Source organism: Solanum dulcamara, chromosome 2 (assembly GCF_947179165.1).
Source record: "Solanum dulcamara chromosome 2, daSolDulc1.2, whole genome shotgun sequence".
In the NCBI taxonomy this organism is placed as follows: domain Eukaryota; kingdom Viridiplantae; phylum Streptophyta; class Magnoliopsida; order Solanales; family Solanaceae; genus Solanum; species Solanum dulcamara.
Genome location: NC_077238.1, coordinates 78,827,966 through 78,851,352, shown reverse-complemented (window position 1 = coordinate 78,851,352; position 23,387 = coordinate 78,827,966). Strand labels below are relative to the sequence as shown.

Below are 23,387 nucleotides of genomic sequence, written 5' to 3'. Positions count from 1 at the left end.
CTTAACTGTGATTGTGAAATATATTTAAACTGTGTATTGTGAAATCTAGATTGGGCTAATTTTTTGTGTTGGTTGTAGTTGACTTGTTGGGTACCATGTTGGTTGGTACTCACTTCTTGCTTCTATACTTGTGTAGTTTCTGATCCTGGACACTGAGTTTGAGATATTCATTATCCTCTGAGGCTTCGAGGTGACTTAGAGAGGTAGTTGATTGACGCCCGACGATCTCCCTTGTCCCTTTTTACTTTTTGCTTTGTTCTATTTGAGATACAAAGACATTTGAGACTTGTATTATCTTTCATTTTACATTTATTAGTGGCCTGTATACGTGATCAGTGGCGGACTCAGAAATTTTATGAAGGGGGTTCAAAAAAAATTAAACACGCTAATCAAAAAAAATGTGCTTATTCGGATTCGAACTCGCGAGCTGAGACAAGCTAAAACAAAATATTGAACCCCACTTGCCACTGAGCTAGTCCTTTGGCTTATGCTCAGGGGGTTCAATATTAAATATATACACATAAATTAAAAAATTTATCTTATATATACGATGTAATTTTTTAACGAAGGGGGTTCGGATGAACCCCCTCAACATGCCTTGGGTCCGCCCCTGTACGTGACAACCAGATGTTGGGGTTATTCTAGTTTATTTAAGACTTCCTCTTATAGTGTATTTATTATATATAGTTTCCTGCAGTATTTTCTATAATTGTTGGATTTAGATTGACTTGTTCTGATGAGATAGAACGAGTGCCATCACATCCAATTTTGAATCGTGACAACTTAACAGATATATTTTCATGTGAAATTCTTCCTAGAGTAGTGATACTCTTAAAGGGTGTATTTAAAGTCCTAAAGTAAAAAAAAAACTTATTTCTAAAGAAGAATAGTCTTAAGTCTATTCTTTGTATAAATAACCCCAACTCCTAAGCCTTTCATATTAGGGTTGACTATTGTAAATTTGTAATAATGATTTATTTTCTTTCAGAAATTTGATGGTGATTGTTATTATTGATAAAAACTTGCAAGATATATTTTCATGTGAAATTTCAATTCCTTTTTAGTTGTCATATTTATTAAAAATATTTTTTTAAAATAGTTATTAATGTAACAATTAAGAGAGTATTAATTATTACTCTCTCTATTTCATATCAACTCAATTTCTAGAGCTTTTTCATTGTTTAAAATGGTTGAATTGTTCAAAGTTCAAGAGAAATGTTTGAAACTTTTTTCATGTTTATCCTTTTCATTAATGAATTTTTGTAATTTTCTAGGAGTAAACTATGCTACTTACAAAGTTATACTTCAATCAGGACTACTTGTATTTATGATTTTACATTTAATCATATTTATGATGCTGATTAAACAAAAGGGTAATCGAGGGAAATATGATTCATATTTTGTCGTTGAATACTTTTCTTAATATGTGTGCATTATCTTAGAAATTCAACTAATATGAAATAAAGGGAGTATTATTTTCAACTTTACCCTTAGCATTAGTTATTCTAGAATGAAAAGGCTCATAAATAGATAAAGATTAAAAAATTAATGACGAATATATTAATCAAATTACACTTTTAATTAATTTTTTTTAAGAGTTATGCAAAACCTCATCTCAACAACTAAAAAAGAAACGGAAGAGTATTTAAAGTTCTAGACTAGAAAAAACCTTATTTTTAAAGAACATTTAATCTTGTTACACTCATTTAATCCTTCTCTTTCATACTATAAATAAAATGTTATTTACTACTATTTATAATTTTACAAGTCAATTTAATTTGATAATAAAAATTAATTATATACTATCGACTCACAAAACTTAAAATATTTATAATCGTATGAAAATCATAAGGGGAACATAAACGGTCAACTGTATTTTTGGCTACAACCACTTTGCTTGCACCTTTTAATAATCATGTTGTAAAATATGACAGCTAAAAAAAATGAGTATATCATTTTTTATGGGAAAGATAGTGCAATTATTGGAGACAAAACTCCCAAAACGATCTTGATATTTTTCAATGCAATCTTACCTACCAATTTTTCTTTTATAAATTTGAGAGATATCACATTTACTTTATTTTATTTTATTTTATGTAATACACTTCTTTTTAATTAATTTTAAAAAATTATCATATTCTCTAATTGAAAACGTGAAATTCTTAGTACGTACTACGTACCATATTAAATTTGAGTTACTCTTAATTGTCTGTAGAAATTGCAATTTGTTCTTTATATATTAAATATATATGTTAAAAGTTTTTTTCTAATTTGTTAAACATATTATTTAGTCAAACACTATCACATATTAGATTGAAATAATCTAAAAATATACGTAATATGATGTGATGTTGTTCGTTTTAGCCTAAACCCGCACTATTTTGTTCAAAAAGCCTTACATTACTAAGAGTATCACTACAGCAACTTGTAATGTGAACTTTTATTTTTGCACTCAGCAAAAATCTCCTCTTTGACCTAAGATCCACATGACCATCACAAATTAAATTCCACATGATCAATCGCCTTATGACTCATTTTGGAGATTAATTATGTGTTACCCAATTTGAGTATTTATGGCCCAAAGCTATCCCTCCCATGTCTTCATACTTGTCCCATCAAATTATTGGCTATAATATATTTAAAGATATTATTATCTTAATGTGATATTATTTTTTTTGATCAAGATCGTATGTTTTTTTCCTAAAATATCTCACGTCGTTAAAATTATTGCTTTATTTATTTTAATTTATATGAAGATATTTGTCTGATGTAAAATTTAAACATGAAAGAAACTAGCTGACCGAATGATATATTTATAATTTTTCCTTGATATTTTATATATAGTAATTACTTATCCTTAGAACGGCTTTATAAGGATATAGGCATTTAATTCGGGCAAAATACCAATTTCGGCCTACTTTCTTTGACTATACTAATTTTAATTTTTAATATTATTTCATCAAATAATCATTGAGGAATTAATCCAAATATAAACAATAACAGAAAAACAAAACATCTAGTGTTATTTTTTTCTTCTTCAATTCTACCTTAATTTTTCAATTAGTATAATGTTTCTAAGTGAAACGTCTAAAGTTCTTAGTATCGAACTTATTAGACCTCTGAAATTTTGGTTTCAACATGTACTATTCCTTAAAAAAATTGTGATTTTCTTTTACACGTATATCAATATATTTTTTTTTGAAATATTGGGTTTCTATTGAACTTATAGTTGTTAATTAGTTGTTATCCTCCACTTGTTAGACAAATACTCCAATGATAAAGGCTATATTTATCTTTCTTAAGAATTATGCAAAATCTTAGATGACACGCATTGTTCGTTTTAGCCCAATAAATCTTATGAATTTATCCCTTGGGCTACTCTCTATCATCGTGACTATGTAAAAAAAACCTTTTGCACTACAACAAAAGATACATTAGTGAAAATATATATATATTTTTTAGCGGCTATTGAGTTAATCTCAATTGTATTCAAAGTTGCTAAAATTTTTAGCAATATTTATAAGGAATACTAATTATAAATACTTATATTATACTCCTCGTCCACTTGCCCTCTGTCATCTGTGTCATGTGCGTCAAAGACCATTGTAAAGGAAGGAAAAAGAAAAAAAGAAAAAAAGAAAAAGAATTGGTCATATTGTACTTTTTAATTAGAACCAAAAATAGTCTACTATCAGTAGTCAGAATTCCCTACTTCCAACTACCACTAATTATAACTCAATTCATTCTATAAATGCATCATTCAACCATTCATATATCCAATTAAAACTTTGTTTTTGAATTTTCCACTGGAAAATTATCTGAGAAAATTAAAATTAAAAAAAAAACTATGGGAAAAGATGAACAAAGGGAGGAAATGTCAATAATTTCAAGTCCTTCAAATCTACAGAAAATGAATCATCATCATGTTGTGGCCTTAGAAGTTGAAGTTCCTGAAACTCTTCATGAAGTTGGAACAGGTAATTTTGATCTAATTAATTATATCTCTTTGTTTCATTATATTAATTCATCTTTTTCTTTGTATGATTTTTTTTTCTCTTCCTTTATTAAAAATTTAAATAGATTCGCATACATGTTGATTAATATGAATATATAAGTCATGTTTTGATAAATTCCTGTAAAACAAGAAAAAGAATGGTTAATGAAACAATCAACCAATGAATTATGACTTAATTCCGGTCAAAGTACGTAAAGTAATAAGTTTATTGAATGATCAAAATTCAAAACTACTTCGATATATCTTTTATTTTTTAGCAAATTGATTAGCTCGCCTAAGGGTGGTACCTCGAAAAGAATTTTTCGTCTGAGGTATTGGGGATTTCTACTTTGTTCAATCAAACTACAATGATCATGATTGAATAATCAAAAGCAATTACTTATTGTAAAAGTATTTAATGAATTTAAATTTAATTTATAATGTTTCACAGAAGGAACTAATATAGTTGGTTAGTTACAACAATCACTTACTCACAAACTTTGCATGAGAAAGTATTTGAGTTAAGAATTTGAGCATGTAATCTGAATGAGTTTTTTTAAATCTTGAAATTCTTTATGTTCAATTACAACTTAACTAATTAATTCACAATAATAAAATGTTGAATGGACTAATTAGGACTTAAATGGGATTATATATTACTTTATTTTGCACTTATTTGTTTCCATGTTTAGTAAGTCAGTTTGACCTAACTTCTGAGAAGTTAAAAGTATTTTTTTAAAAATAGTATTTATTTTAGAAAGTTCACATATTTAGCCAAGTTTTTATGCGACGAAGTAAATGCTTTTGAATATTAGTAGAAATTTCTTTTAACAGATTTTTAAAAGTTTTTTTTTTTGAAAAATACTTTTGGACTGGCATTGATCAAATACAAAGTATTATTCTAATATTAATAAAAATATTTTCAATTTGATTAATTAAACACAAGTTATTACTCGTATTTTTTAAAAGCACTTTTAATTAAAAAAAATTAAAATAAGCAAATTTTGAAGTTTAATAAAAACTTGTACAAACATGTGAGTCAAGCACAATAATTGTGGAAAGTTATATTTTGTCATCTTTTAATGACCATGTTCACACATTACTATACTCCCTTCGTCCCATACTTCCCTGATTTACTAATTTAGTACTTCATAAATATTTTTTAAAAAACTTTACAATATTTTTTGTAATTTTAAAATAAATTAATTATAAATAATTAATATAAAACAGAGGAATTATTCATTATTCTGTATCAAATCGAGATACATGGGATTCATCAACTATTTAGACGGATCACAAAAGTCAACAATTTGATCATGTACACATTTTTTAAATAAAAAAAAATCAGTCATGTTCACATTACTATATTCTTTTAATTTTTTCCGAGGAGTTGTATATCAGAGTTTTCTATAATAATCATATTTTATGATTAAATTTTTTCTATATTTTTAAATCTTTTTTTTGCATTACCTAACTTCAATTCTGAATTTTTTTATGATCTCAAAATTGAAAATAGAAAAAGGTTACGACTTGAGCAACTTCCTTTTATTATTACTTTCTATATCAAATGGGAATGCATGGGAGTTTATTAACTATTTTAAATAGATCGTAAAAGTCAACAATTTGATTCTACAAGTCTCTAAAGATCTTTTGTATTAGAGTCACCTTCATACACTATGGTTAGGGGTGTCCACCTTATGTAAAAATCGATCTAAATTAAAAAATCAAATTAAATTAATTTTTTATTTAGTTTAATTTTACGTTTTTAAAAATTTATAATATTTAATTTGATTTTGATTTTGTTAAAAAAAATTGAAGAAATTATCGAACTGAACCGACAAATTATATACATATTTTTTTTATAATTATATATACATAATAAATTATTTTTTATGAACACTTTTTTATAAAAAAAATACAGCACACTAATTTAAAATAGTAAGGTATGATATGTCTTTTATTTGTACAATCATATCATTAGCTTGTACATTATTCAGTAAGTTTATGTTGTTTAGTACATTAGATTAGCTAACAATATAAACAGGAAGTTAAAAATAATTAAAGTTCTGATATAAGAATTATAAGATCAAAAATCGTACGAAGATAATTTATTTTTTGAATGAATAATTGTCTTCTCCTCTCTTTTGAATTGTACAATCATATCATTAGCTTGTACATTATTCAGTAAGTTTATGTTGTTTAGTATATTAGATTAGCTAACAATATAAACAGAAAGTTAAAAATAATTAGAGTTCTGATATAGAATTATAAGATCCAAAATCGTACGAAGACAGTTTATTTTTTGAATGAATTATTGTATTTTCTTCTCTTTTGAATGAATAATTTCTTTTATTTTTGTGTATGGTTAATAACCGACTAACTGAACCAAACCAAATCGAAATCGATAACAATCAAACCGATGAATATATATTTTAATTGATTTGATTTTAATAAATTTAAAATTGATTAAATTAATTTAATTTTAATATTAAACAATAACCAATTCAAATCGACCCGTAAACCACCCGAACTATGGTCATCGTTTTCAAATTTTTGCAGTCCATCACTTGCTGGACCTAAAGGCAAAAGTGTGGACAAAAAAAATGGTCCTATTGATTTGCTCACCAAAATTATATCATCGAATTTTTTTATAACAATCATATTTTATAATTTATTACTTTTTATATCTATTTGGGATGCATAGGAATTTGTCAACTATTTTAGACGGAGCGTAAAAGTCAACAATTTAATTTTATAATAAGTCTATAAAGATCTTTTCCATTGGAGTCCCCTTTCTATGGAGATAATATATATTAGTTCCGTTTTATTTTACTTAGTCCTTATATTAAATATAATTATTTTATTTATACATTTTTACAGATTAAGAGAGCCTTATTACCTTCTTTTATTACTATTTTTAATATTAAATAATTACATTAATATTAAATAGTAATAATTAAATTTAAATTTCAAAATATTATTAATAAAAATAATTTAATAAAATATATCTCTAATTTAAATATTTTTAAGTGATACGATTAATTAGCAAAAGCCAAATAATATAAAACGGAAATCGGAATATGGTCATCATTTTCAAAATGTGGACTAATATGAAAAGATATAGAAAAAAGGGTCATAAAAAAGATGCATCATAGTCAATATTGTACTATATTTTATCCTAAATATTATTAGTCGTTTTACTAAATTCAATTCTTCGTATAAAACAGTTAACGTTTTTTAAAAAGTAAGACGTCAACTATTACAAGTAGGAGTGTTTGCAATTTGCTTTGGATCAATTTTTTTTATTAAAATCAAAATTAATTTTTCCTTGAAAATTTAAACAACAATTTCATATAGACAGGAGACATTATCAAGAGTAACAGTTACTTTAGCTAAAAATATACTGTCTCAAAATAATAATTATTTTAGAATTTAAAATTAATTTTGACTATAATTTTCAATTATTATACTTTGATATCAAAGAAGTAGTATTTCCTTCCGTCTCAAATTATTTGTCATAATTTCTAAAATAATTAATTCAAATTATTTGTTATTTTCACTTCCAAGACTGAACGGTTACCTTCTTTGAGCATGTTCAGCTTCCAAAATTCCTCAAAAGCTACGTTCGTTCAACTCCTTCAAGAAGTTTAAGATAATTTTAATTATTTTTTCCAGTTTATCTTTAGTAGTAATGGTTCTTAAACAGTATAAACAACTCAATTATGATACTTAAATAGAGTAAATAATTCAATAAAGAGAGGTTATATCTTAAGATATAAATAGAGAAAAAATAGTTTAAACCTCTCTTAACTAATATCTCATGACAAATAATTTGAGACCGAAGGAGCTAGGAAGAAGAATGCACAATATTTAAGAGGCTGAGAAAAACTAATCTATTTTGATTAAATAGGGTAATTTAATAACTTATATATTGTATTTAATATTTTCTTAATAAACATTAGTTTTTGAGACTTTCACTCACAAAATTTTAAAAAAATAATCAAATAATGCATGTCCAGACAAAACTTCAAACTCCAGGAACCACAACTTTAAGAAATCAAAATTACAAATTTCAACTTCACAATTTATGGTCAAACAGAAATCAAATTGTGACAATACATATGTTGATATTGCTCGTACAAAATTTTGCATACACTATTAATATTTTAACATGTCGTAGAAAGTAACCTGCCTTAATTATTATCATTTATCAGGATCCAAATCTCACTTTTTATAGATAGTTAGTTATAATTATCTTTCGGATAATCTGATAAAGTAACTTTCACACTGTCGGTGTATAGAAGTTAAACTTTCTTTGATTATCTCTAATAATGTTTGTACTTTGGAAAATGTAGATTCATGGTTTCAAGTGGGAGTTGTTCTAAGCACTGGTATCAACAGTGCCTATGCTCTAGGATATGCTGGCACAATCATGGTTCCTCTTGGCTGGACTGGTGGTGTCATTGGTCTTGTTTTATCAACACTCATATCATTATATGCAAGTACTCTTATGGCCAAGATTCATGAATATGGTGGAAAGAGGCATATTAGATACAGAGATCTTGCAGGATTTATGTACGGTACGTACTATCATTAATTTATGTGATGGTATTTGACTGAACACAAAATTTAATAAAAAGATCATGATTAAAAAAAAAAAACACATGAAGTATTATATTTTTGTGAATTTCCTACCTGAACTATTAGTTGTTCCATTTTTCTACTTGAACAATTATTATAGTTCAAGTAGTAAAAGGGAACAACTGATAGTGCAGATACATTTTGATAAATAGTTGGTATGTACTTAATAGTTTTGTTAGGAAAAACGAACACCTGACAATAATACAACGCCGTATTCTCCGAAAATTGAGGAACAAGAAGAGATCTATTAAGAGAAAGATTTATTCTAGAGAAAATCAGGTAGGAAACTCGTGAAAATGTGATACTTCAGCCTTTAGGTGTGTTTTTGATCATTAACTCTTAATAAATAAAGGAGAACTATTGAAATTTGTTATTAAAAAATAAGTTAAGTCATAAATATTTGTGTGACTAGAGTGTAGAAACCAAACCGAAAAACTGCGCCAAACTGAAAATTCAAACCAAACATAGATTTGTTCTCGAGGTTTTTACAAGATTTTGAGTCCTTTGACTTGGTTAATGATGCAGGTCGGACAGCTTATGTAATTGTGTGGGCATCGCAGTATGCTAATCTTTTTTTGATAAATATTGGATTTATCATTTTGGGTGGACAGGCCTTAAAGGTATGATAAATCCCCCTACCCCCTCTTCTCCTAGTCTAAATCTTTTCAATCATCAATGTTGCTTGTACTCTTCAAAAATATTATCGCATTGAATTGGTATTCCAAAAATGTACTACTTTTGAAAGATCTGACATATGCATGCATCGACATTTTGAAGAATGTGAGCAACATAGGCTAGCATCTAAGTTCATGGTACATTTTGTCGACCTCACGAATTTGTCCCTCGAGTTATGCCATATTGAGCCCAGAAGCGTGCGTACGATGTGAACTTATATTTTGTCTTATATATCTAACACTTCACCCTCTCTTCTCCAATATAAAATTTCCCTACTTTTCAGAAACTTGTCAGCCTATAAACGTGTCAATCGAAGGTGTCATATGCACCTCTTCTTTAGAAACTTATCGGTCCTTCTCTTTGATCCACTCTCATCAGTCCGTCCTTCGTCATGTGCCTCACATATCCAGTCTCCCTACTAATCCAAAAAAGTGGTGAATTTGAAAATAGAAAGAAGATATATGAGATGAAGCTAGAAACAATGAAATATGAAGATAAACATTATGTTGTCAATTAGTAAATAATGTTTCTTATTTCTGAAACAACTTTTTTTTGTGTGTGTAAAATTGGCAGGCTTTCTATCTTCTCTTTAAGGATGATGATCGGATGAAGCTAGCATACTTCATCGCGATTGCTGGATTAGCATGCGTCTTATTCGCCATTGCTGTTCCTACCTTGTCATCCTTACGAATTTGGCTGGCAATTTCATCAGTGTTCAGTCTAATTTATCTCACTATAGCCTTTGTGTTAGCTCTTAGAGATGGTATGCATAAAAAATGTGAAGTTACTTATCTTTACACTCGCAAATAAGTGATAATTCTGGTGCTTGTCAAGTAAATTTTTGTGTGATGTGAAGTAGTAATTGCATTGAATGTAAATAAACAGAGTTTTTTTTGGTTGTGGTGGCTAAATTGCAGGTATTAATGCTCCTCCTAGGGACTATAGTATTCCGGGATCGAAAATAAACAGAGTTTTTACAACTGTTGGTGCAGCTGCAAATCTTGTTTTTGTATTCAACACAGGAATGATTCCGGAGATCCAGGTAACTTACCTGGAAATTGTGAACTTTTCTGAAGAATAGAACACTTCTCCTTAAATAGTTTCGCATCTTCATGTCTCTCCTGCTAGTAGTATTAGTATTATTTTACTGTTTTCGTATTTCTCATTCTTAGTTTTCTAATTACTACTTGTTGTCTCCTGTGCCTCTGACTTTTTTACCATCCTGTTGTTGTTACTGCTTAAGTCTTCATAAATGTTGTGTTTTTGCTTTCCTTGAGCCGAGTGTCTATCAGAAACAGTCTCTCTAACTGTCAAGGTAGGGGTAAGGTATGTTGTTATTGATGAAATCAGCTCTATATCAAAAATATTTGCAATTGATTGAAGTATATCTAAACTATGACCTCAGTTTCACGTGATTTTATTTGATTCTGATGAATTTAATTAAATCTTTTCTTTAACAGGCTACTGTGAGAGCACCTGTTGTGGATAACATGTTGAAAGCCCTATATTTTCAGTTTAGTTTAGGATCTGTGCCTGTTCATGCTGTTACTTACGTAGGTTACTGGGCGTATGGATCCAGTTCATCGTCTTATTTGCTCAACAATGTCAGCGGTCCAGTTTGGGTTAAGGCACTCGCTAACATTACTGCATTCTTGCAAGCCATCATAGCTTTACATGTAATAATAGTCTTTACGCTTTTATCTTATAGTATTGAGTTTTAACTTCTATACACTGACAGTATATGATCGCTCCGTTCTCATATTGCATTGCCTTGTTTTTTTCTTGTTGTAGATATTTGCTAGTCCAACGTATGAGTACTTGGATACCAAATACGAGATTAAAGGAAGTGCACTTGCTATTCAGAACCTAGCATTCAGAGCTCTAGTCAGAGGAGGTTATCTCGTGCTTACTACTTTCCTATCTGCTTTGTTACCTTTCTTGGGAGATTTCATGAGCCTTACTGGTGCTATCAGCTCGATTCCACTCACGTTTATTCTTCCGAACCACATGTATATAATTGCCATGAAAAGGAAATTGTCTTCATTACAAAAGAGTTGGCATTTGCTCAATGTTGTCTTTTTTAGTGTCGTAGCTGCTGCTGCATTAGTAGCTGCTTTCAGGCTTATAGCAGTGGACTCGAAAACTTACCACACGTTTGCTGATTTGTAGTTTCTTATGTCATAATTTCGAGAGGAATGTCTCTCATCTTACTCATCTGGTGCTCAAATGAGGTATATGATTGTACTATATATATCAGATAAATGAGATCATAACACGGATTCAGATTGATTTGGATGAAATGTGTGAAGGAAATCGTGTTCATCTTTTCGTATTATAAACTTGAGGACCTAAACGTGTGTTTGATCAATTTACGCATTGTCAATAAGCAAGCTCTCTGTAGTCCAACTGAAATATTGTTAGGTAACTTCCATCAATTCTGATTTTCTACTTTAGGACTCTGATGAAAAAATCAATGGTATTTAGTAAATGTGCAAATTGACTTCATCGGAAAGAATCTCTTTACCTCTCAAGGTAGGGATAAGGTCTGCGGATACTCTATTTGACTTCATGCGTTGCACCTAGAGTCCTTTATACAATCTCACAAGAAGTTTTCTCCTCATCTCACTTGTCATTTGTTCATCTTTGTCTGCAAAGTTTGTCAAATAATCAAACAGCTTCTTTTGCTTCTTGTAGTTCTGAAAAAGATAATTCTAATGTAACTTGTCCCTACAGATTAGTGCATATGCTCTTTGCCAGAATGCATAAACCATCGTATACTCCCTCTATCTCAATTTATGAAGCGCTATTTGACTCCACGTAGAGTTTAAGAATAGAAGATAAATAAGGATAAACTAGTGTGATTAGGGGTGCGTATTTGGTGTTCAGTTCGATATTTTCAAAGTTCGCTTCAGTAAGCGATAACTGAAAGAAGATACCAAATACCAGTAAACAATTCAATAGGGGTGGACGTTTGGTATTTGATTTGATATTTCCACTCTCAAGCCCTAACCTTATGAACTTGTCAGCATAGGTCAAGACATCCAAATCACTTGTTAATATTACCCGTATATATATGATAAACAATTTATCAGTAGTAGACGTTCGGCATTTTCAAAGTTTAGTTTTGATAATTCAATAACTAAAAGAAGATATCAAATTCAAACTTTCAAAGTTCGATCGGATACGATAAATCCTAATTTGATAATTTATTTTGTGATGATTTATGCCCATCCTTAGGTGTTACACCAAATTATATAGCATGATTCTTTTCACAATACAATAAATTTTTATTTTTTTCTTCTAAATTTCTGAATTGATGTCCATTATTCACATTAAGGCTTGTTTAATTCAGATTCACCTTGTATAAGACCTATTTAAAAAGAAATTACTTTCTAACAAAAAAAATTAATTTCAAAACTCAAAATCTGAGATAGTCTCGCTAAAGGTGTTAGGTAACCAAAAAAAACTGTTGATGCTTCAATAATAATAAAGAAAAGATATTTATGTTGCCACACCCAATTAATTGGTTTTTTTTTTAAAATTTTCGATATTGGGACGGAGCCACATCAAAAAAGTGATAGACAACGACATATTGGGGGGGAGCCACATAAAATCAAGAAATTTATTTAAATAAAATTAATTAATAAAAAAACTATATTATTTATACATAAAACTTCTTTTTGAATTCACTTGTTCATATTTATAAACTTTTTTAGATAATTAAATAAAAATCTAGCTTGGTCGCCAATAAATAACCAACTTCCAATCAAGTACCCATCACTATGCAATCATGGAGGAAAGCAAGTGGGACAATGGCAAATAATATCTGCAATTGTCAATAGGAAACAGACATTTCACTACATTGAATTCACAGAGGAAGGAGGAAGAGAAGGAGGAGGGGTGCCATAGCAGAAAGAGGCTGTAGAATTGAGCTTTTTTGCTCTTTAGCCCTTCTGATTTCGATGTCAACGACGTCGTTTGATCATCCCCTTCTCCCAAATGTGCACAATCATGAAAAATTGGCTATTGACAGTCCTAATTCTGCACACCAAATTAGTAATGGTCTCTTTCTCTTACAAAATACTCTCATGGGTTTCTCTTTTCTTTTTTTTTTTGAATTTATGCTTGATTATTATGTTCATAAATGAAAATCTCATAGAATATAATTGTCATGGCTATTGTAGAAAGCTTAAGAGATCGTTTGGTACACGGACTAAATTCTTCTGGAATTATACTCCATAATGGCTGGACTAATTTATCCGGAGATGGGATAAAAGAATTCCAAGTTGGATGAGGTAAGGTGGGCAGTGGCGGAGGCTAGGATTTTAATTAAAGGGTTCAAAATCTGAAAAGTAGACACACGAACTAGTCAAAGGGGTTCGACATCTATTATATATACATAAAAAATTATTTTAACCACGTATAAATAGTATAACTTTCTGCCGAAGAGGGTTCGGGTGAACCCCAAACCACAAGGTGGCTCCACCACTGAAGGTGGGATATCCCATGGTTAAGATAAAAATTTAGGGTATTTTACTTAAATCCCATAGTGAAAAAGTACAATTACAATTTATTCCGACTTTTTTGGTAATTACCCGAATTCTCTCTTTTTTTCAGATTTCTGATACATACGAATGACGCTGATACATCGCGATTTGATACATAAGTCTTTTTCATGATACATTGCTAGTTGATACAAACCAATCATTGTAATATCAATAAAACTTATGAATCAGCTTATAACACCTAATATATCATGAACACAACAAAAATAGCAGTAAAACTTATGTTTTACTGATACAATTTGTGTTTCGTTTGTATTAACTAGCGATGTATCATGAAAAGGATTTATGTATCAAATCGTAATGTATCAGCATCATTCCTATGTATCAGATGAGGGATTTTTGAAATTTTTACAAATGGTAGGGAATAATTGAAAATATAGAAATATAAGGTGTGTAATTTGGTAATTTTCCCAAAAAATTATACTGTGTTTGGTTGACTTAATCATGGGATATCTCATCTTATCCCGTGTACCAAACGGCCACTAAGAGTTTTGAAGAGGTTGATGTTTTCAAATTAGACCCACAAAGATGTAAATGAGCAAACAAGATTAGTGTATTCTTTTCTGCATAACATACTCATGTTTCTGTGGGGTTAATTTCAAAATGTACAATTCTTGCGATTAGAGGCGGAGCCAATATTTTTAGTTGAGGGATTTGCATATTTTGAATATGAATTATGGATGAATCCAAATAGCTTTGGTTTTGTGTATGTGTTAGTAAAAAGTTTACAAGGAATTGGTTTCGAACCTAGTAAATTAAATGAGTGGTGGTAGAATCCTGAATATGAAGACATAAAGTATAAATCTTGAATCCACCTCTGCCTCTTCGGATAAAATTATACTGTGTTTGGTTGACTTAATCATGGGATATCTCATCTTATCCCGTGTACCAAACGGCCACTAAGAGTTTTGAAGAGGTTGATGTTTTCAAATTAGACCCACAAAGATGTAAATGAGCAAACAAGATTAGTGTATTCTTTTCTGCATAACATACTCATGTTTCTGTGGGGTTAATTTCAAAATGTACAATTCTTGCGATTAGAGGCGGAGCCAATATTTTTAGTTGAGGGATTTGCATATTTTGAATATGAATTATGGATGAATCCAAATAGCTTTGGTTTTGGGTATGTGTTAGTAAAAAGTTTACAAGGAATTGGTTTCGAACCTAGTAAATTAAATGAGTGGTGGTAGAATCCTGAATATGAAGACATAAAGTATAAATCTTGAATCCACCTCTGCCTCTTCGGATAAAATTTCCATTCACCTGTGTCCAAGTAAAACTGCAAATTACATGAATACACTGCTATAATTGATAAACATGGTGTAGTACCTATGAGTTCCATAGATGTAACGCTATCATGCCCCATGTGATTAATGTACTAGAATTGAGTTACCAATTAAGTGTTAAAATAAGATTTTTGATTTTGTCGGCAAAATTTTAAAAAATGTCTTACTATTGTTCACTTCAATCCCATGAAGATGTATATGAGCAGAAGAAAAAGGTGCCTACAACAGTACAATATGATATCTGCAAACTATTATTCTTGCCATGAATTGTCAGCTGATTTATAGTAAATTGTGCTCATTTTACCTGTGGTGCAAACCGCAGATTCATGGTTTCAGGTGGGAATTGTTTTGGGCACGGGTGTCAACAGTGCCTTTGCTCTCGGATATGCTGGCATAATTATGGTTCCTCTAGGTTGGGTTAGTGGTGTGGTTGGTCTGGTTTTGGCATCAGCTATATCACTATATGCTAGTACCCTTATTGCTAAGCTACATGAATATGGGGGAAGAAGGCATATCAGATATAGAGACCTTGCGGGATTCATATATGGTATGTGTTGCTGAAAACATATCAAATACATAGTGAAACTTCTTATTCTTCTTTTGTGATTTATATGGTTTTGATTCCGTTGGTTTAGCTGAATGGGATTTTGGCTGCTACAGGACAGACAGCCTATTCACTTGTCTGGGCATTGCAGTATGCAAATCTTTTCTTGATAAATACTGGATTTGTCATACTGGGTGGACGGGCATTAAAGGTAATAGTAATATGCCTCTGTAATTTACCAGGTCCACTGAGAAGGTGCGATAATAAAACATGGACAAATAAAGGAAAGGGAAAGGAAAATATGATGAGAAATGAAATGTGGTTTGTCAAGTACATATGTGCACTTCTTTGCTTGACTTGTCTTCTCTTTTTTTCCTGCATGTAAGAAATTCTGAAGTATTGACAGTCGATTAATCTTCGCAGATTCATTAATATCTTTTAGTTCTTGGATTTGATGTCCAAGCAAAATTATACATATGAATACGATTCCATTCAGATATTTTTTGTTTTCTGATGGGATGATTCCAAAAACTTGATTGCAGGCTTTCTATGTTCTTTTTAGGGATGACCATCAGATGAAATTGCCACACTTCATTGCATTGGCCGGTTTCGCGTGTGTCCTTTTTGCCATTGCTATACCCCATTTGTCAGCTTTAAGGGTTTGGCTGGGGTTTTCAACATTCTTCAGTCTAGTGTATATTTGTATAGCGATTGCTTTGTCACTTAAAGACGGTAACCCTTTCCTTCCTTAATCTCTTGAGTTAAACACAAACTAAAATTTTCAATGTATGCATACTTTTAATTTAACTGCTGGCACTTTTGGGTAATTATTCTTTTGTACTGTACGTTGTTGTTGAAAAGTAAAACTGATCGTATCTTAGTGTATGAATGTGTAGTTTGCCTGCTAGGTTCTCCCAATCCTCCTGTTTGGAGATTGATGAAAAGCTTATTCTTGCTCCTTACATTGTCTCTGATTATGCTTCTTTTACATGTTCTCTCAAATGTTAGTCCTCTTACACATAGTATCTGGGCTTGTTTTATAAAGTAAACAACATCTCTGCATGAAATCATATTTGTATGGAACAGAAAGCATAGATTTGCTCCTGCTGATTTTGCTTCCTTACCAAAAATCATATTTTCCCTTTCAACGTTGTAGCTCGATATTTTTAAAAGGAATGCGGTCTTGGGTCATCCTTTCTTAATATCCTGAATTACAGGTCTTGAGGCACCTCCTAGAGACTACAGCATTCCTGGAACCAAAAACAGTAGGACTTGGGCAACTATTGGTGCTGCTGCTAACCTTGTTTTTGCGTATAACACAGGGATGCTTCCTGAGATACAGGTAACTGACCTACAAATTGATAAAAAAAAATTGTGCATATAATCTTTTGCTCAGTAAGCCTGGCATATAATGAAGTCAATGTAGTGAATTACTTGACGTGAGTTGATAATTTAAATTTGGTATGATATGTTTTGACTTTTTATAATCAGCTGCAAGTTTCAGATGCTTAAACTCTTTATGATTGGACATAGAGTTGGAAATTCTTGGCAATTTCATAAATTATATAATTTTGTCTTTTCAATACTAGTGATAAACAAAGCTGGATTATTCTTGGTTATAGTTGTGCCATTTTAGTCGATCTTTTGTTACCGTTGTACCTTTCTTTGAATTTTTAGATCTTTTTCTATTCATTATGTCCTTTGGAGTGAAAGAAAGTTACTTAATTAGCTACCATGGTTGATGTTATTTCATTGAGAAAGTAATGGTCTACTTCTAATCTTACTGATCGGCTCTAAAGGTCTATATCCATAATTTACTGATTGACGTCGAGTTTGATGTAATGACTTGATCGAACAGTACAGTGAAGGATGTCCGCTAAAAGAAATGGACAATAGACCTATTTGCTGGAGAGAAGTGTCGATCCATATACTGATTAATTGGGATTGCAATCTTACTGATTACCCTTCGATTCTTGAATCTAAACTTAGTGCTACATTCTACTAAAGAGACTCCTTCAATTATGAATGAGAGTTGTTTCGCTACCCCTCCTTACTAGTAGTTGCAGTATTATTCTTGTGGTTTCTTGGCCTTCAATGTCTATTACTATATGTTGTTTCTTGTACTTCGATAATCGTATCATTATGTTGTAGTTACTTATCCTTTTTCAAAATGCTTTGTCTTGTTTTCTATAGTATTTTCCCATGGCTTCTTCACTCCCGTTATTTTCTTTTCCGAACTGCTTTCATTGATATTTCCTTGAGCCGAGGGTCTATTGGAAACAACCTCTCTACCTCCCAAGGTAGGGGTAAGGTGTGGGTACACTCTACCCTCCCCAGATCCCACTTGTGGGATACACTAGGTATCTTTTTGTCTTTGTTGATCATTTTTTTAACTCTCGCAATCTTGTGTCTTTCATGTAGGCTACTGTGAGAAAACCAGTTGTCAATAACATGATAAAGGCCCTTAACTTTCAGTTCACTTTAGGAGTTGTTCCAATGCATGCTGTTACTTACATTGGATACTGGGCTTATGGATCAGGTGCATCTTCCTATTTGCTGAACAATGTTAGTGGTCCAATTTGGTTGAAGGGAATGGCTAACATTGCAGCTTTCTTGCAAGCTATTATCGCGCTGCATGTAATTATCACTCTGCTCCGATCTTAAAATCTTTATACAGCTATTTTCATGTTACATAACTCAAACAAGGAAATAGACTTACCCATACCTGGTATTTACACCAACGCAATAGATTCATAACATGTGTCTTTATATATAAAACTGTTATCAGTTAACCATAGTTAACTAATACCGACTCTCACATCATCCTCTATTACGTAGTTTGGTGCAAACACTAGGTGTCAGTAAGTTTTTTCCTTCAAACAGTTCCAGATAAGAAGGCAAGCCTTAGAACAACGGTAAGTTGTCTCTGTCTGACCTATAGGTCACGAGTTCAAGTTGTGGGATCAACCGTTAATGCTTGTGTCAAGGTAGGCTGCCTACAACATACCCTTTTTCAGCGCGACCCTTCCCTGAACCCTACATGAACGTGAGATGCTTCGTGCATCGGATTGCCCTAACCAGTTCCCAATAACAGTTGTCTATTCCCTCATATACCTCTATAATGTCTCTAATTTGCTTCTTTTTATGATCCTAGATATTTGCGAGTCCGACGTACGAGTTCTTGGATACCAAGTATGGAGTTAAAGGGAGTGCACTGGCTTGTAAAAACTTGGCCTTCAGAATCATTGTTAGAGGTGGTTATATAGCCATTACAGCTTTCCTTTCTTCTCTGTTGCCCTTTTTGGGAGACTTCATGAGCCTTACTGGGGCTATCAGTACATTTCCACTCACATTTATACTTCCAAATCACATGTACATTGTTGCTAAGAGAAAGAAGCTGTCATTATTGCAGCAGAGTTGGCATTGGCTCAATATTTTTTTCTTTAGTTGCATTGCAGTTGCTGCATTAGTAGCTGCATTGAAGCTCATCACAATAGACTCTAAGACATACCATGTCTTTGCTGATTTGTAATTTTATTTTTTCACTATTTGAGGAGATAATGTTACCATCTTTGGTGATATGTAAATGTTAAATTATTCAGTTATGATAAAGTTTCTTCTGATTTTTATACTAAGAGAAAGGTAAATATATATCGAAGTGTTTCGTTTCAAATCAATTATTCGCTGCAATCGCTTCGATTCCGGAATTCCTATGAGCAAACTTCCTTGTACTCAAAGTGAATTGTTCAAGTCCTCTCCTTTGTTTCATTGTTTATCTCATAATTATTCCATTCCGCCCCTAAAACTAGCTCTACTTCTCCTCCTCCTTTTTCTTTAGGATAGGATCCTCCTAGATCCTTTTTACATAACACTCACGGTTATCCAAGAGGATTGACTATCTTTTTCTTTATACGCAATATTTGTATTTGTATCTATATCTATATATATTTAGTTGATAAGTGAATTAACATTTGACTACTGTTGAGTATTGTGATTTCTCCTTGCATTGTGTTTTAACTTTTAAGTACAAGCTTTAAGCCTCATGACTTGATGCCATTGATAAAAGAGGAATTGCATTGAAATTCATGGTTCAGATTCTTAGTGTAACATTTGTACTAGGAAAAAAACAATACATAATAGTGGGCTTATAAAAAGGATGGGGCACAAAGCATAATGCGTTTATGTAGATAAATAAAAAATTGAATTTTTATTGTGTTCAAATATTCAATTTGAACAGACAAATAGAAATTACTGATAAATTTAAGGAATACTCGATATACCTCGCAATCACATTCGACAACCATATTTAAAAATTTGAATCTTTATGCAAATAATCAATCAAATTCATCATTTATTTTTTCTAGTCGGTACATAGTTATGCTTGATTATACATAATTATATATGTATTATACACATTATACATTCACAAAATTTTAATTTAAGTAGTTGGATGGGCGGATTCATGATAATTCTTCTTAACAAAGGCATTTAATTATACGATTTACCTTTTAAATGAGTTTTATCTTTAATTTTTGTCTTTAGAAATCGAATATATGCCGAGCAAACATAAGTTCTTTAAAGTCACAAACTACAAATTGTGAGATATTATGATGTAAAAATATAAATTTATACCCCGCAAAAAAAGTTATCTGTCCAAGGGACAAAAATTAAAGATGAGCACAGAATAGGTACAAAAGTGCCAATAACCCAGGTTAGGTCCCTTCCTTCTTCTCAATCCGGCCCAAATCAGTCAAGCCCATTGAATTATACAACTGGGCCTCAAGCCCATCGTTCGTTCGCTTAATATAAATTCCTCTCTTCTCCCTCAGCAATTAGGGTTTTAGGCTTCTCCATTAGAACGCATCTTCTTCAGGTTACAACTTCAAAGTCGAAAATGGTGAAAGGACGTCAAGGAGAGCGTGTAAGGTACTGAATCATCTTCATTTAAAATGTCATTTTCATAAAAATTGCTTATAAAATCATATTTTCACTACTTTTTTTGCGTTCAGACTCTACACTAGAGGAACAGTTCTTGGATACAAGAGGTAACGTAACTATTTTATTGTTATTATCTAATTTTAAACTGAAATGAGTCTGAATAGATCGGAACGAATATAAATAATTGAATTTGAAATTGTATATTAGGTCGAAGTCGAATCAGTATCCAAACACGTCATTGGTTCAGATCGAGGGAGTGAACACTAAGGAGGAAGTAGATTGGTACTTAGGAAAGCGTATGGCTTATATATACAAGGCGAAAACAAAGAAGAATAACTCACATTATCGCTGCATTTGGGGAAAAGTTTGTAGGCCTCATGGAAACAGTGGTGTTGTTAGAGCTAAGTTCAAGTCCAATCTGCCACCAAAATCCATGGTACATTTCGACTACGATTGTAATTGAATTTATTTGCTTAAGAGGGAGAGTATATATGGTGCTTTGTATTAATTATTGTGTTCCACTCTTGCAGGGAGCTAAGGTTAGAGTTTTCATGTACCCAAGCAACATATAAGGTGCTATATTATATTTAAATTTTATGATATGTTGACCAAAAAATTGTTTTTTGATATGTTATGGTCTATACTCTATAGTGATTAATGTGCTACCGAGGATAGAAGGTTAATATGTAGTGAGTACTTTGCTTTCCCTTTCCCGGAATATTTGTATTAGTCTGGTATATTTGTTTTCTCTGATTTTATTTCTATCAGATTATTGTAAAAAAAATTGTTGTTCTTGGCTGTTGCTACTGGCGTCTTTTTCTTCTGTTTTGTGTCAAGGGTCTATCAGAAAAAAACTCTCTACCTTCTCAAGGTAAGTGCCCCACACCTCACTTATGGTCTCTAGTCATTAATAATGTTTTTCTACATTTTACTTGGATTGCCCTGTTATAGGACATAAATTTATGATTAGAAGGATCATTTAGTTTGTGGGGGTGGACAAACTGTTTAATAATTGGTTTAATTATTTGTTAAGTTGCATGCTTTAGGATTGCCTTTTACCATAAGATCCTCAGACAATTATATTGTATTAAAACAATGTGTTTTGTGTACCTGTTAAATTGAAAGTTCATTCATTGATACATACAAAAACCATATTTTGACTTCGCTATACCCTATTTACTCAAAGTGTGTGTGGTACTAAACTACAGTTAACAATCATGCTATGCCAATCATTTACTGTACTGCCCTTTTTTCTCCTTACACCCAAAAACTGCATGAACGGAAGATTGATTTATACTTCTTGTATTCCTTTGGAGCGACCTCCTATTCTTTTGTTACCCATGTATTAACCAAAAATTACAGAGAGGCTCATTACTGTAGCGTCTTTTTGTAGGCTTTTAAGAAAACATTGATTACCTCTGTTTACCCATGTCCATTGAAAAGTTCTGAGAAACCAAGCCCCTCAAGACTACAAAAAATGGATCTCTTTGCTGTTTCGGATTAGCTATAGGGTCTTTATTGTCATACTTTCCATCCCTTCAAGTAGCACACAAGAAAATATGCTCAGAAGCTTCAAGTAGATAATCTGTTGTGAACCCTCTATTTAGACAGTGTGGAAAAGGGGGAAGGTGTTCAAGCAGAGCAGTTTTTGAATTGCTATCATTGTAGATGTATTATGACATTGTATCTTGCTAAGGCATATTTAACCTGTGCACTGGAAAATTGTTTTTAAAGATAGATTTTCCTCTTACACTTTGTCAGGATATGAAGCTATTATTATCTGATATCTTAACTGGTTCAAAATGTCCTGCTATTGCCACGTGACGTTTCTGTAGAATCAGCCTGTTAACTTGATGTTGCGCTGTTGTGATTGCTATTTACAATTCCCTTCCTGTATTCCTACCCGTTGACACTTTTTTGAAGTTAACTGATTGTGTATATTTACTCTTGCAGCTAGGTACTAAGTCGATACATGCTTGGAGGCCCTACATTTGTCTATCATTAGTTATGAAGGATTTGAATCTTTAGAAGTAGTTGGACATAACTTGTTTTGGGCTATGTGGATGTGGAGTTACAGTTTTAGTCTATTTGTTCATCATGTACCGGGAAACACCAATGAGTGAAACATCTTATTAGATGTCAGTCTAATTTTCTTCTTGGAGTTTCTACATACAATCATTTAGTTCTCTTTGCTCTTAAATCTTGATATGTCCAGAAAGTATCTTAATTGCCTTTTTGCAAAGGAATGGTTTCCTCAGGTTCCAGAATTGTTTTGAAAGAGTTTTTGTGCGATAATCTATCTATCTATACTATATTAAAAGCAATACTATATTAAAAGCAAGAATGTCCTTTGAAATGTTGTTTTTAGACAAAATCGTTTTTTTACTATTTTTTATTATTTTATTATAAAAAGAGCCTCCTGAGTATAGCCTAGCTTTCTCTTTTCTTATTCTTTTACTTCTGTAATTTTGGTGCTTGTTTAGTTGAGTTGTTAGTGTTTTGAAATATATATATTGTTAATATGTATTAAGCTTATGCTTTAGAATATGGAAACTTGTTCCATTTGTTTAGATTAACTGAAGCTTTACTTGCGCTCAAACACAACTACAAGTTTCAAAAATCTTAAACTTTAATATCTATGACCAAACGGAGTTTAGATTCATCGTATTATATCATATCTATACTATATTAAAAACAAAGGATATTAGAAATGTTGATTAAATTTTTTGTTCTTCATTAAACTC

At 31.3% G+C, this 23,387-nt stretch overlaps 3 protein-coding genes across 5 annotated transcripts; all 3 read left to right on the top strand.

Annotated features, from left to right (window-relative positions):
- Positions 1-3,819: 3,819 nt before the first annotated feature.
- LOC129880900 (proline transporter 2-like) lies at positions 3,820-11,610 on the top strand. The gene is made up of 7 exons (XM_055955140.1): positions 3,820-3,977; positions 8,350-8,574; positions 9,161-9,255; positions 9,884-10,073; positions 10,228-10,352; positions 10,771-10,986; positions 11,102-11,610. Exons 1-7 carry the CDS (start codon positions 3,848-3,850, stop codon positions 11,477-11,479), a joined length of 1,359 nt encoding a protein of 452 aa, XP_055811115.1. The 5' UTR covers positions 3,820-3,847; the 3' UTR covers positions 11,480-11,610.
- Positions 11,611-13,020: 1,410 nt separating this feature from the next.
- LOC129880899 (proline transporter 1-like) lies at positions 13,021-19,356 on the top strand. Of its 3 annotated transcripts, none has more exons than XM_055955137.1 (7): positions 13,022-13,366; positions 15,484-15,708; positions 15,822-15,916; positions 16,248-16,437; positions 16,923-17,047; positions 18,127-18,342; positions 18,860-19,356. In XM_055955137.1, the coding sequence occupies exons 1-7, from the start codon at positions 13,273-13,275 to the stop codon at positions 19,235-19,237; spliced, it is 1,323 nt and encodes a 440-aa protein (XP_055811112.1). In that variant the 5' UTR covers positions 13,022-13,272; the 3' UTR covers positions 19,238-19,356. The 3 variants fall into 3 exon arrangements, with proteins under 3 accessions (XP_055811114.1, XP_055811112.1, XP_055811111.1); XM_055955136.1 differs by having other exon boundaries at positions 13,023-13,372; XM_055955139.1 differs by lacking the exon at positions 18,127-18,342 and having other exon boundaries at positions 13,021-13,372.
- Positions 19,357-20,522: 1,166 nt separating this feature from the next.
- On the top strand, positions 20,523-22,870 carry LOC129880897 (60S ribosomal protein L35a-3). Its single transcript, XM_055955134.1, has 5 exons — positions 20,523-20,631; positions 20,715-20,750; positions 20,851-21,079; positions 21,174-21,216; positions 22,597-22,870. The coding sequence occupies exons 1-4, from the start codon at positions 20,600-20,602 to the stop codon at positions 21,213-21,215; spliced, it is 339 nt and encodes a 112-aa protein (XP_055811109.1). The 5' UTR covers positions 20,523-20,599; the 3' UTR covers position 21,216; positions 22,597-22,870.
- The last annotated feature ends 517 nt before the right edge of the window (positions 22,871-23,387 follow it).